General features: G+C 41.7%; 2 protein-coding genes and 1 pseudogene across 3 annotated transcripts; 1 reads left to right on the top strand and 2 right to left on the bottom strand.

Moving 5' to 3' along the window:
* The window catches only part of LOC106323668, a 9,437-nt pseudogene extending 6,037 nt beyond the window's left edge, over positions 1-3,400 (bottom strand).
* A 696-nt stretch (positions 3,401-4,096) lies between these two features.
* Positions 4,097-6,502, bottom strand: LOC106326303 (receptor-like protein 12). 2 transcript variants are annotated; one of them, XM_013764316.1, is made up of 2 exons: positions 6,117-6,496; positions 4,097-6,044 (listed from the first exon to the last, which is right to left on the bottom strand). In XM_013764316.1, the coding sequence occupies exons 1-2, from the start codon at positions 6,494-6,496 to the stop codon at positions 4,097-4,099; spliced, it is 2,328 nt and encodes a 775-aa protein (XP_013619770.1). The 2 variants fall into 2 exon arrangements, with proteins under 2 accessions (XP_013619770.1, XP_013619769.1); XM_013764315.1 differs by having other exon boundaries at positions 4,097-6,502.
* A 1,795-nt stretch (positions 6,503-8,297) lies between these two features.
* On the top strand, positions 8,298-8,982 carry LOC106323667 (uncharacterized protein At4g02000-like). The gene is made up of 2 exons (XM_013761754.1): positions 8,298-8,421; positions 8,567-8,982. The coding sequence occupies exons 1-2, from the start codon at positions 8,298-8,300 to the stop codon at positions 8,980-8,982; spliced, it is 540 nt and encodes a 179-aa protein (XP_013617208.1).
* The last annotated feature ends 4,063 nt before the right edge of the window (positions 8,983-13,045 follow it).

The following is a 13,045-nucleotide window of genomic DNA, read 5'->3' as shown; positions in this document are numbered from 1 at the left end:
TTAGGCCTCGATCTAACGGAAAACGCTAACTCTAGGTACGGGTTGCCAAGCCTTGTGCCTTGACGCAGCGGGACGTGTTAGTGGACGAACTGGTCGAGGTCGTGGAGTAAATTTTGTGACTCTGGCCGGATCGTCCCTAACCCGTCACGTAGCGCTTCCGGACCATGGTGTTGGGTTGGACGGTCAGTCATGTTCTTGTTTGATTGTTGGCTGGCCGGTTGGCCTTTCATCTCCAACCCTTGGTGTGGGTCGTCCGTCGGTCATGTTCTTGTTTGATTGTTGGCCGGTGGGTTGACCTATGCCTAGGACGGTTCGGGGGTGTTACAGGTAGAGTGTCTTACTGCTTCTCCCCAAAGGTAATTTGGCAATTCCATGTGCTTAAGAATACTTCTCGTCATCCCCATTAAAGTTCGATTTCGCCTCTCCACGACACCGTTCTGTTGTGGCGTGTATGGAGAAGTTAAATGCCTTTGTATGCCTGATATCTCACAGAACTGGTTGAACTCTGAGCTTGTAAACTCTCCACCTCTGTCGGTTCTGAAGACCTTGATCGATAATCTCGTCTCATGCTCAACTATTGCTTTGAAACGTATAAATTTTTTGAAAGCTTCACCCTTCGTCTTCAAGAGTATGGACCACATATAACGCGAATGATCATCTATAAGAACGGATACATAGCGATTTTCTCCTGCAGTTGGTGGTGTGATAGGACCACACAAGTCACCGTGAACAAGTTCAAGTAGTTTTTCGGCTCGGTACGAGGTTGCCTTTGGGAAAGTTTGCCTTGTTTGTTTCCCCATCAAGCATGATTCGCAGGTCTCTTTCTCGACTTTTAGCTTAAGTATTCCTATAACCAGCTCTTTCCCTATCATAGCTTTCAAGGTGTCGACTCCAACGTGCCCTAACCTCGAATGCCACTGCGTGAAATCGTCTTGTACTCGTAGTTGCAGGCATTTAGCTTCATCTATCTCCATTAATACTTTGTAAATTCGATTCCTCGATCTTATTGCCTTTACGATCATGTTCCCATCTTTATCATGAAGTGTGAGAAATTTTTCTTTCATTATTACATCGCATCCAGCTTCCGTAGCTTGCCCAAGACTGATAATGTTGCTCTTCAAATCCGGTATGAAGTATACATCAGCTAGAATATTCTTCTCTTTGTTTTGGCTAATGAAAAGAATGTCTCCTTTGCCTTTGATGTCAATCCTTGAATCGTCACCGAAGTGTACTTTACATGTAATTGTTTCATCAAGTGTGTTGAAATAGCTTCGGTTTCCAGTCATATGATTGCTTGCACCGTTATCTAGATACCAGATACGATCTCCATCATTGCCTGACTCAAACTCTTTTGGCCTCACGTTTTTTTCGTTCAGATATACGATCTCGTGCATCATCAAACCGTCTGCCTCTTGTGTCTCATCCTCTTTATTCTCAGTTGTTTCTTGTAATTTTAGTAGTCGATCCGGACAGGAAGAAGCGAAGTGTCCAGTTTTATCACATCTAAAACATGTAATTTTGGACAAATCTCCCCAATATGTTCTGCCTCGGCCTCTTCCTCTGCCATAAAATCTGTTTCCACGACTTCTCCCTCGGTAATCACCATGATAATCACGCTGAGATTGAGTTTCCATATTGGCATACATAAGTTTCCCTTGAGTCTCTTGATTATCATCATCATCTTCACAAACTCGTTCATCATATGCCTTTAAACGCCCTATGATATCTTCAAAGCTAGTGGTCTTTACGTCTAAGACTTGCTCGAGTGAAGCAACAATATGTATGTACTTCTTTCGTGGAAGGCTCTGAAGAAACTTCTTTACAAGCTTCGACTCATCCATCGTTTCTCCTAAAGCCGCCGACTTTGAAGATATCTCTGATAACTTGCCAACGAAGTCATTGATTTTCTCTGTTTCTTTCATCTTCAATCTGTCAAAATCTGACATTAGGGTTTGTAGCCGTGCCTCTCTAACCCTATCTGCTCCTATGTAACGTGCCTTGATTGCATCCCAAACCTTTTTTGCAGTATCTAGCTCGCCTACTTGGAGAATGAGAGCTTCCGGAATAGATTGAAACACCAAGGCTATTGCCATATCGTTTTTCTCGCTCTCTTGCGCTTCATTCTCCACAATATCCCAAACCTTGTGAACCTTGAGTAAGATCTTCATTCGTATAGCCCATACCGTATAGTTAGTTTTGTTTAGCATCGGGCACTTGATTGAAGATGTTCCTCCTCCATCCTTCTTCGTCGTAGTCGTGGTGGTGATGTCTCCCATGGCTGTCGATCGTTGTAAAAACTGATTTGATATTTTGGCTCTGATACCAAATATTGAGCTTAACGATTGTATAAGAACGCTTAATAAAGTATAACTCGCTTTATTAATCTTAAGGAAAATATCTCAAAACCTTAATCTCTCACACACAATCTCTAAACTCACAAGTTCATGCCACATCTCAGCATCTTCTTATATAGAGATCTAAAGTTCCTAAACTCATTAGGACTTCCTAACCTAGACATAACTCGAGTAGGATTAGTTTAACTTGGTTCCCAAGTTAACTTCAAGATTATCTCTAACATTTGCAGCAACATCAAAATGCTCCAAATTATGGTATACACTCATGTCAGATGGAAGCGTGGATGTGAAGTTATTAGAGCGGAGACTAATATGATAAAGCTTAGTTAAATTGCCGAATAAAATAGGAAAACTACCAGTTAAAGTGTTTTGGCTAAGTGATATGATTTGTAGATCGTTAAGGTTTCCAATGGAAGCCGGAACTTGACCTACCAAATGATTAATCGAAAGCCTTAAGTTCTAAGAGGCAAGAAGGAATCTCTCCTGTGAGCTCATTTTCCGCAAGGCTAAGGTATCTAAGCTGGTTTAGTTTGCCTAATGAACTTGGGATTGCTCCTATGAGAGTGTTAGCCCCAAGTTCAACATGTCTTAGCCGCTTTAGATTGCCTATTGAAGCTGGAATCTCACCTACCAGACCATTATGAGAAAGGTCAATAAGTGTGAGGCGAGAAAGGTTTCCTAGTGAAGAAGGAATATCCCCTTGAATGTTGCAGTAACTAAGTTTTAGGTGACGAAGATATTGGAGTCTGAAAAGGCTGCTGTTAGTTTTGAAAGAGCTGTTGAGAAAGGTATCAACAAGGTTGAGTGAAATCACCTGGCCAGATTTATCATCACACGTGACACCCTTCCAAAAACAACAATCACGCTCTTACATTCAATGGATTAGTGTCTAGCTCACCAATTTGAAACTCGTCTTTGAGTTCCAAGAGAGCCTCCCTCTGGTCTTGGGGACAAAGTGGGAGCGTGGGAGAGCCAAGAATGTGGATTAGGAGGGAGAAATAGATGGTAGTGATACCAAAAATGCAATAACAATGGTTTCGAATCATTATGTTTATGTTTCTGTTGTAACTGTAAGTAATGTGTTATGTTGAATGCTTCACACTGGATCTCCTTGAGAAGAAGAAGAAGAAGAAGAAACTGTTTGGTGTTGGCTTGACTTGGCTAGTTTTGCGTCGACTCATTTAATTCAGTTGGTTCACGTTCCCATCCGTCTATCATAAACGAATTATGCCAGTTGCCTTGAAATTTTCTACATGAATATTGACTTATTCATTGTGTTAGCTACACGAACTACAACTATTGGTCGCATTGATAACCATACCAACAAAGACATGCATTGATGAATTTTACGAACAAAAACATGTTCTATGTCACAAATGATCTTTGTTTTGTTGATGTGTCTTGTCTATACGGAAGGAGTCTACCATTTCTCTTTCCGAAATCTGAAACGTTATGGCAAGGTTAGTATGATTGACTTGTGGGGGAAGCAAGTGTTGGGGGGAAATGTGAAAAAAAAAAAAGAGGTTGTAAGTTTGTACAACCAGTGAAACACAACTGGATATAGTAAGTTCTGTATTTAAGATAACAAGACCAAGTTTTATATATGCCATCAAGTACGAACAAAAGGGTTTACTACAAAAACATTATATAGAAAAATACAAACAGAGACAAGACGTTGAGCATCATATGCTTATTAGAGATACTTCAAGAGATGAGGTTAACGAGCAATTACAGTGACTCATTCAACCAAACTTTTCAGTGAACCACCCATGATTATGTGAAATGAAGATATAACCGATCACCAATCCACAAAAGACACCAGGTACATAGGCAACTGAAGCAGCAATCCAGCTGAACATTGGTTCGTCTGACTCTGACTGTTCCTCGGTTTGTTTTGATGGAGGATACAGAATATGGGGCTCTCCACAGATTTCTTCGAGACCGAAGAGTTTGGGGTTGTCGAGGAATGAAGAACATTTCTGTCTCTGAAACTGTGTGCCTCGGGGCACTGGACCTTGGAGAAGGTTATGAGAGAAGTTCATGTATGAAAGAAAGGTGAGGTTGCCAAGATCTTGAGGGATCTGACCAGACAGTTTATTATGCGAGAGGTCCAATGCCTCGAGATTTGTCAAATTTGTAAAGACTCGTGGGATTTCGCTTGTGAACATGTTACCTGAAAAGTTGAGAAGACGCAATTCCTTCAAGAGACCAATGGATTCAGGGATTTTACCAGAGATCTTGTTTCCAGAAAAGTCAATAGCTCTGAAGTCTTTTTCAATCCGCTCAAAACTTGTATCTACTCCTTTAAGCACCATTTCCATGGAGTGAAAATAAGTGGTGGAATAATTCGAATCAACCATGTCCTCATTCATTTCTTCGGTCACTGTGGTCATCTCGCGCCAGTTAGAAAAATAGTTAGGTGGGATAGTTCCATTGAAGTCATTATGTGAAATATCGATGACTCTTAGACTCTGAAACCCAACAGACAAGTGGCGGCGATACAACGGCCCATAAAAGTGGTTTGATCTCAGGATTAGAACATGTAAGGACGGCAAAGATCCCAACCAAGATGGAAACTCGTCACTAATTCCGTTGCTTTCCACATTCACAAGTTTTAGAGCTTTGCAGTTGATCAAGGACTTTGGAAGCTTTCCCTCAAGCTGGTTGCGACTAATTTCGAGGGACCGTAAGTTAGTAGCATTGGTAAATACATCTGGAAGATTTCCACTGAAGTTGTTGTTCTCCAGAATTAGCTCAGTAATAGAGCCAGTGAGATTCTTTAAACATGGAGGAATCGAGCCGTCGAAGAGATTGTTGGACAAATCTAAAAGGCGTAACCACCTAAGATTACAGATCCAATGGGGAAATGGTCCTCGGAACGAGTTTGAATTTAGATCCAACTGCTGGATCACTGTATCTTGTGAAGAGTTTTCAAAGCTGCTGAAATAATTGTGAGAAAGCATCACAGTCGCCAATCTCCATAACCAACCTGGTACTTCACCTTCCAACATGTTGTTGGAAATATCAAGATAATGGAGGTTGGCTATCTTTGAGATAGAACTAGGGATCGGGCCACCGAAGTTGTTGTGTTGAAGATGTAACTCTTCGAGGTTGAGAAACTTGGATATGGATTCTGGGATTGGGCCTTCAAATCTATTACCACCTAGGTATATTGACTGAAGCTTAGATGATGAAGATGTATCCGCAAACTCTACAGGTCCTGTGAATTGGTTTTCAGCCAGGAAAACAGTTTCCAACGAAGGAATTGAGAACAAGGACTTAGGGAAAGGCCCGGAAAATGAGTTCGTGGTGACATCAAAATACTTTAAGCTGTGGAGTCCAGTCATGTTAGATGGAAGCGTGGATGAGAAGTTATTAGAATAGAGACTAAGATCAGAAAGCTTTTTTAAATTAGCAAATGAGATAGGAAAGTTTCCACTTAATATATTTCCACCAAGCCACATGAGTCTTAGTTCACTGAGGTTTCCAATGGAAGATGGAACTTCACCAGTAAAATGATTGGACTCGAGTTTGAGATTTGAGAGACGAGAGAGATTCCCTAGTGAATATGGAATCTCTCCTGTGAGGCCATTAAACCCAAGGCTAAGGTATGTTAGCTGGATTAAATTGCCTATTGAATCTGGGATCTCCCCTACCAATTTATTATATGAGAGGTCAAGAAATGCGAGGCTAGAAAGGTTTCCTAATGAAGAAGGAATCTCACCTACCAAGTCATTATAATCAAGATCAAGAAGTGTGAGCCGAGAAAGCTTTCCTAGTGAAGAAGGAATCTCTCCTTGTAGGTTACAATCCATAAGGTTTAGGTGAAGGAGATATTGGAGTTTGAACAGGCTACTGCTAGTTTTTAAAGAGGAGTTGAGAGAAGTGTCAGGAATGTCGAGTGATATCACCTGACCCGATTTATCAGCACATGTGACACCCTTCCAAAGACAGCAATCACTGCTTTTGTTCCACGAACTTAAGCTTGAATCAGCAGTTGGAAACTCGTCTTTGAATTCCAAAAGAGCATCCCTTTGGTGGGGGCGGCAAAAGTGGAGCTTAGGAGAAGCAAGAGTATGGATTAAGAAACAGAAATAAAAGGTGATAATACCAAGAAAGCAATAACAATGGCTTCCAGTCATCATCATCTCTCTTTTTTTTTTTTTTTTTTTTTGAGTCTGTGTTGTAAGTAATGGGTTTATGTGTGCTTCACTGCTGGTTCTCTTTTAAGGACGAAAAACTCCTTAGTGGAGCCATGACTAACAAGGTCTTGTGAGTAACTCGTCAAAATCCGCTATCTGAATCTTACCAATAAATTGTGCCACGCTATCTCCAAATTTTCCACACAAACAACTGACTCATTCAATCCTCTCCAGAAGCTCTCTTAACTTCTTTGTTTTATTTTCTAATCGTTTTACTTTTATTATATGAGGGTGAAATATATTTTGATGAAATAGAGTCAATTTGACTCTATTAAGGGTATGAATGGTAAAAGCAGTTCAAGCGTAGCAGATCAAGTTGATCATGCAGATCAATCGAAACAAGTGCAGATCAAGCAGGACAAGTGCAGAACAAGTGGATCATGCAGGAGAAATACAGATCAAGCAGATAAAATAATTTATTATAAATTATGAATGACAAAAGCAATTCAAAACTGTAAATTATATATTAAAACAATAAAAACTACACCAACATATCAAAACAAAATATCTCAAATCTTGTAGAATCGACCGAAATGCCCGTAGAATTTTTCATAAGATAGTTATACTTCTTCTATTTTCATTCTAGTTGATCGAGTTTTTCTTTGGAGAACCGGAAAGTTACGCTAATATTAAACTCTTGGTTGAACTTATCACCGCGAAACATTCTACTAGAATCTTTAAAACGGCAATTGGTCATAAAAATAGTTGATCGTACAACTCAATAAATAATCGTTCTCGATTAAGAGTCCATTTAAAATTGTCTTCTCTCAATAGATTTACAAAATTTCAATCATTTACCTATATATTAACTATTATAAAACATAAATAATTATTAATTACTTATCCGTGAATGTAGGAAGATTTATATCTTCTTCTTTACAAAATGTTGTGTTTTGTCGGCGATTGGACATCATGTTTATAATTTTAAAATGACAAAAAATAATATTAATGTGAGCTATATAGTTTGAGCTGATCATCGTACATTATTTATAAAATCAGATAAATATATTTTAAGTTAAGTGTTTGTAACAAAATTATTTATTGACCAAAAAAGAAGAAAAAAAAAAGCAGATCAACACCACCAAATGTTAGCGGGTGAGATCAGCATGCAGATCTCCCGCCTTTTCCACGAAAAGACAAAAATATTGAACTACATGCAGATCTCCCGCTCGAACTGCTTTTAAAAACAGAAAAAGATGAATGGTAACTTAAGTGTGGGAGAACTGCTTGTGCGGGAGATCTGTCTTTGTCCCACCCTTCCATTCGAACACTAAGAAGAGGAATTACTTCTTTTTTTTGGGTGTTAAGGAGGAATTACTCTCTTAACAAATAAGTCAGAAAGCAAATTTGGGAAAACTTGATCCTAGCATTGAAGCAAATCAAGTCTCGTGACATTTTGACTCTATTGTAAGTTTAGAACTACTCGGATGGCAGAGCCCATTTTGCATTCTACGCGCACTTATGTAGAGGGACCGCCTGCACCGCACCTTCTCACCGGAGTATCGAACTGCAAAGCCTACCATGAAGCATCTCGACGACGAACCGATGACTGTTCGACTTAGAAGCCATCTCAAACTCTAAGGACCACTAGTCTTTCTCATTTCTGGATAGTTTCATCCAAAAAGGTTTATCAGTGACTACTGAACTAGGTTATTCTCTCCAAGAATCCTCCACTTTTTACAGTGCTATTTGAATCCCTTGTTGCAAAGAAAGATCCCCAGAATGCATAGAAGATTATCCTATGCGGAAAAACGAAAAGCGGTGGCTCTGGAACACCACCCTGCGCCTCGAACTGCAAGAGTTCGCCTCTCTAAACCAGATAACTCAGACCTGCTCAAAAACACTCTCTTACGCTCATAGGGAAGGTGACAAAGCCCTCTATCCAAAAATTTTGGTCACTCATTACCTTCTTCATCGACCATTGGAAGGCAGATGTCCCACCAATAGGCTCAGATTTGGGCTCTTGTTTGTTCCAGTTTCAGTTTGAACTGGAATCGAATCTTTTAACAGTGCTAGCGAAGCAGCCTTACCACTATGCAAGATGGATGATTATCCTTGAAAGATGGTTACCTACAATCTTCCCAACCTTTCCTTCAATGATTCCTTTCTGGATAACAGTCCAAGGTATTCCAGTCCATCCGTGGTCAGAAGAAGCAGCTTGCAGTATTGGAAACGATATAGGCACCTATGAAACTGCTGAGATAACTCCACTAATCATCAGAATGAGAGTTCATGTTAATGAGAGGCTTCCCTTGATCAAAACAACCATTATTGAGTATCCTAATGGAGATGAGGTCACTGCTACTTTGCTCTATGAAACGTTGGAAAGACATTGTAGCAAATGTAACAGGCTGGATTGTGAGATTATAGATTGCTTGGAAGCCAAGCATGAGAAGAAAGCCTTGTTGGCTTTCAGGAATCTATGAGAGACAAAGATTCGGATAACAACAAAGAGTACAATGCTCGGAGAACCGCAATGTTATGGCGAATGCAAGGAGATCTCCCCCTCGTTGAGAGGATCCTCCTAGACTAATCTCAAGAAGCCGTCAACACCAACGACCTAACTTTTCTGCAACTCGAGAAGATTACTCTGAATCATACCGCATGAATATACCCACTAGCAGGCATGAATAGCACCCTAAAGAAAAGTACAACAGAGACTACACTCGTTGAAGTGAGGATCAGTCTTCACGCAGAATGGTCATCACCACCGAGAGATGCATAGAAATTACTGTGGGATGTCCCACTCATCTTCATCACCCAAAAGCAACCCTCAGCAACATCGTTTAAGTAGAGAGGCAGAAGCTGTTTCCCCGTTCCGCAGAGAATACGATTCTCAGAATAGAGCTGTATCAAAAGATCTTCATACCTTAAATGAACAAGGGATTCCCTGGATGACAAAAGCGAGCGAGCTCCCCCAAGAGGTGATGACTGTAGCTCTAAGTGAAGTACGAGATTTCATGGCTCTATACGCTAATTGTGCTGATCTCTCGGAGAGTGCAGCTCGCCGAGAAAGAGTAAGACAAGCTGAAGCTAAAGGGCAAGTTGAAAAATCTGCGGCGCAGATCGTAAGGGCTTCTCTTGCACGCTCTGATTCTCAGGGTGTTCTTACTGGCCCTCTGCCTACATCAATTGAGAGAGTAACGATTGCAGATCGACTAGGTCCTCTGAACCAAGAAGAAAGCCCCAAACTGAATGTTGATCCTTCCGCTAATAGAGACTTGGCTGCGAGACTGCATGTCTCATGTCGGCTAGGCCCACTGGCAGAAGATAGCATAAATGTTGAGACTAATGCCGTTATTGCCCCGCAACAGACTCAGAAGAGAAAACCTGGAAGACCTCCGGGCAAAAGAGTAACAAATGGGAGTCCTGCTATGCTGCTTCCAGGAGCTAGCTCTAGGAAGAGGAAGGTGCAACAAACTAAAACACCATACTGCAGGAAAAAGCTCCAGATAGAGCCCGAGTGCATGACGAAAACTGCTAAAGGAACCAGAAGGAAGGGTGAATCGTCTTGTGCTGGGATTCCACACGATGATCCTAGCACCAATTCCGACAATTTTCCTATCTGCAACTTGATCCCAAAATCATCGAGGCGTAGGATGGATTTTCGAATCCAATCCAACCCCGTTCCTTAGCCATAGCAAGCTGGAACTGCCAAGGTCTGGGGAATCCTTGGACAGTTCGAAGATTGGGAGAGATATCTAAGAAGTTTGATCCGGATATCATCTTCATCATGGAATCTAAAAAGTCTAACGACTTTGTCCTCAAGAAACTGAAGCACTTGCGATTTGAATGTAACCATCTGGTTCCCCCCACAGGCCACAGAGCAGGCGGCTTAGGACTTTTTTTGGAAGCAAGAACTCAATCTCCAAATTCTAGACTCAAATTCGAATGTAATAGACACTCTGATTGAACTTAAAGGAAAAAAAGTTATATTCTTCTTTTGTATATGGGAATCCGGACAAGAACCATAGGAAACTTTTATGGAATCAGTTACTATCCCTCGCGGTTGAAAGAGAAGCACCATGGTTTGTCACCGGCGACCTAAATGACATACTGTGTGGTGAAGAAAAGGATGGAGGAACGGTCCGACAAGAGGGTTCTTTCGAGGACATGCACAAGTTCTTCCCGGAGGGAGACCTATTTCACTTGCAACATTCAAACGACCCCCTATCATGGAGAGGACAAAGAGCTGATCATATTGTCCGATGCAGGCTGGATAGGGCAGCGGCAAACACGTTATTGGCGGAATGATTCCCTACAGCCCGATGCCAGTACCTTGGCTTTGAAAGATCAGACCATATGCCACTATTAACCTTTTTTGATAAAGGAGGGAAAAGGAGAAAGAGGCATCTTCAGATATGATAGAAGGTTGTGTAAAGATGAGAAGGCAAAAAAGGTAATTACTGAAGCCTGGCTAGGCGATCAGAATGCTTCTGTCACTGAGAAGCTCGCTAGCGCCTGAAGCCGCAATATCTGTGTGGAACCGTACCCAGCAGCGGAATAGCATGAAGCTTATAGAAAAGAAGAAGAAGGAGCTCAATGATGCGTTGTCAAGTCCGGCCAACGATAGAAGTTTAATACAAGATATCTCAAAACAACTGAGTGGAGCCTACCTTTCCGAAGAGGAGTACTGGAAGCAACACAGTCGTTTTCTGTGGTTGAAGCTTGGAGACCAAAATACTGGCTATTTTCATGCTATAATAAAGACGAGGAAATGAATAAATGCATTTTCATTTCTGGAGAAAGAAAATGGGCAGCTGGTGCATAAGGAGGATGAGATAGTGCAAGTTATCAGTGAATACTTTCGGAACCTTTTCTCGTCCGTTCCTGGTGAAAGAGAGGAGGCGGTAAATCGAGCACTTCACCTAATCATCTCGGAGGAGGAAAACTTACAGCTTATCAGTATCTCGTCGGATCGCGAGATCAAGGAGGCGGCCTTTTCCATCAATGCGGATAAAGCCCTGGGTCCGGATGGATTTCGGCAGGCTTTTTCCATATCCACTGGGACAGTATCGGGCCAGATATTGTCAAAGAGGTTCAGGGCTTCTTTAGCGGGAATCCGCTACCGGAAAATGTCAATGACACTAATATCCTCCTCATTCCGAAGATCACTAAGCTGCAGAAAGTTTCAGATTATAGACCTATTGCGCTGTGTAATGTCTATTACAAGATCTACTCCAAGCTAATAAGCCGCAGATTCCAACCTTTGATGGAGAAACTTATATCGGAAACCAGTCCACCTTTGTATCAGGGCGAGCAATTGGGGACAATGTGCTCATCACGCATGAGGTGCTTCATTATTTGAAACCTCTAAAGCGGAGCAACGATGTGCAATGGCAGTTAAGACGGACATGAGCAAGGCATACGACCGTCTCGAGTGGGATTTTATCTCCCCCGTGTTACTTCAGTTGGGATTCCACCGTGAGTTGATAAGAGCGATTATTCAATGTATCTCTACTGTTACATACTCCTTCCTCATCAATGGGTTGCCTAGAGAGAAGGTAGTAACGAGCAGAGGAATTCGCCAAGGCGATCCCCTCTCTCCTTACATATTCATCATGTGTAGTGAAACCCTCTCGGTTTATGCAATAGAGCACAACAAAAAGAAGCCCTCCAAGGGCTAAAGGTGGCGAGATGATGTCCTCGGGTTTCCCGTCTTCTATTTGCGGACGATACAATGTTCTTCCTTCATGCAAACAAAGAGAATTGCAAAGCGCTCAAGACCATATCGAGGCATTATGAGGAAGCTTCCGGTCAGGCTATAACCACGGAAAAGTTGGCCATCACGTTTTCTCGTAAAATACCCTCAGAGTTAAAAGCCATGATGAAGGCTGAGCTGCAAATTCATAAGGAGGGAGGGGTTGGAAAGTATCTAGGACTCCTGGAGAAATTTGCACGTCGAAATCGAGATTTGTTCTCTTCTATCATTGACAAAATACAGCAAAAAAGCCCGAAGCTGGTCTGTTAAGTTTCTTTCGTCTGCTGGGAAGCTTTTGATGCTGCAGAGTGTTCTCCCATTTCGTCATACTCTATGACGTGCTTTAAACTACCAGTCTCCCTTTGTAAAAGAATTCAATCAGTCGTGACTCGATTTTGGTGGAACAACAATAAAAATCAGAGGAAAATGGCTTGGGTTTCATGGGAAAAAATTGCAAAGCCAAAGTCTGTTGGTGGTCTGGGTCTCCGAGATTTCCAAAAGTTCAATTATGCTTTGCCGGCCAAAACTGGATGGAGAATGCTCCAGAAACCTGACAGCCTACTATGTAAAACTCTTACGGGAAAGTACTGTCCGAACGGTAACATATTCTAGCAGCTACGGCCTCGTCTACAATGTCTCATGGATGGAGGAGCATCCTGATTGGACGCGATCTACTGCTAGAAAATCTGAGCTGGGCAGTAGGAAATGGACGATCAATCAGTATTTGGTATGATCACTGGCTCTCGACGACAATGCAGGAAAGACCAATGCCCCCCCCCCCGGGAGAG

The sequence above is a fragment of the Brassica oleracea genome, chromosome C2, assembly GCF_000695525.1.
Source record: "Brassica oleracea var. oleracea cultivar TO1000 chromosome C2, BOL, whole genome shotgun sequence".
Lineage (NCBI taxonomy): Eukaryota > Viridiplantae > Streptophyta > Magnoliopsida > Brassicales > Brassicaceae > Brassica > Brassica oleracea.
The sequence above is the reverse complement of the archived record's forward strand: the minus strand, read 5'-3'. Positions and strand labels throughout refer to the sequence as shown.

Bases quoted from the DNA above. Each gene is read 5' to 3' on its own strand.
- LOC106323667 (XM_013761754.1), top strand. From the start codon at position 8,298: ATGCGGAAAAACGAAAAGCGGTGGCTCTGGAACACCACCCTGCGCCTC. The intron at 8,422-8,566 runs GTGACAAAGCCC...ATCTTTTAACAG, and splicing joins CTCTTACGCTCATAGGGAAG to TGCTAGCGAAGCAGCCTTAC.
- LOC106326303 (XM_013764315.1), bottom strand. From the start codon at position 6,502: ATGATGATGACTGGAAGCCATTGTTATTGCTTTCTTGGTATTATCACC.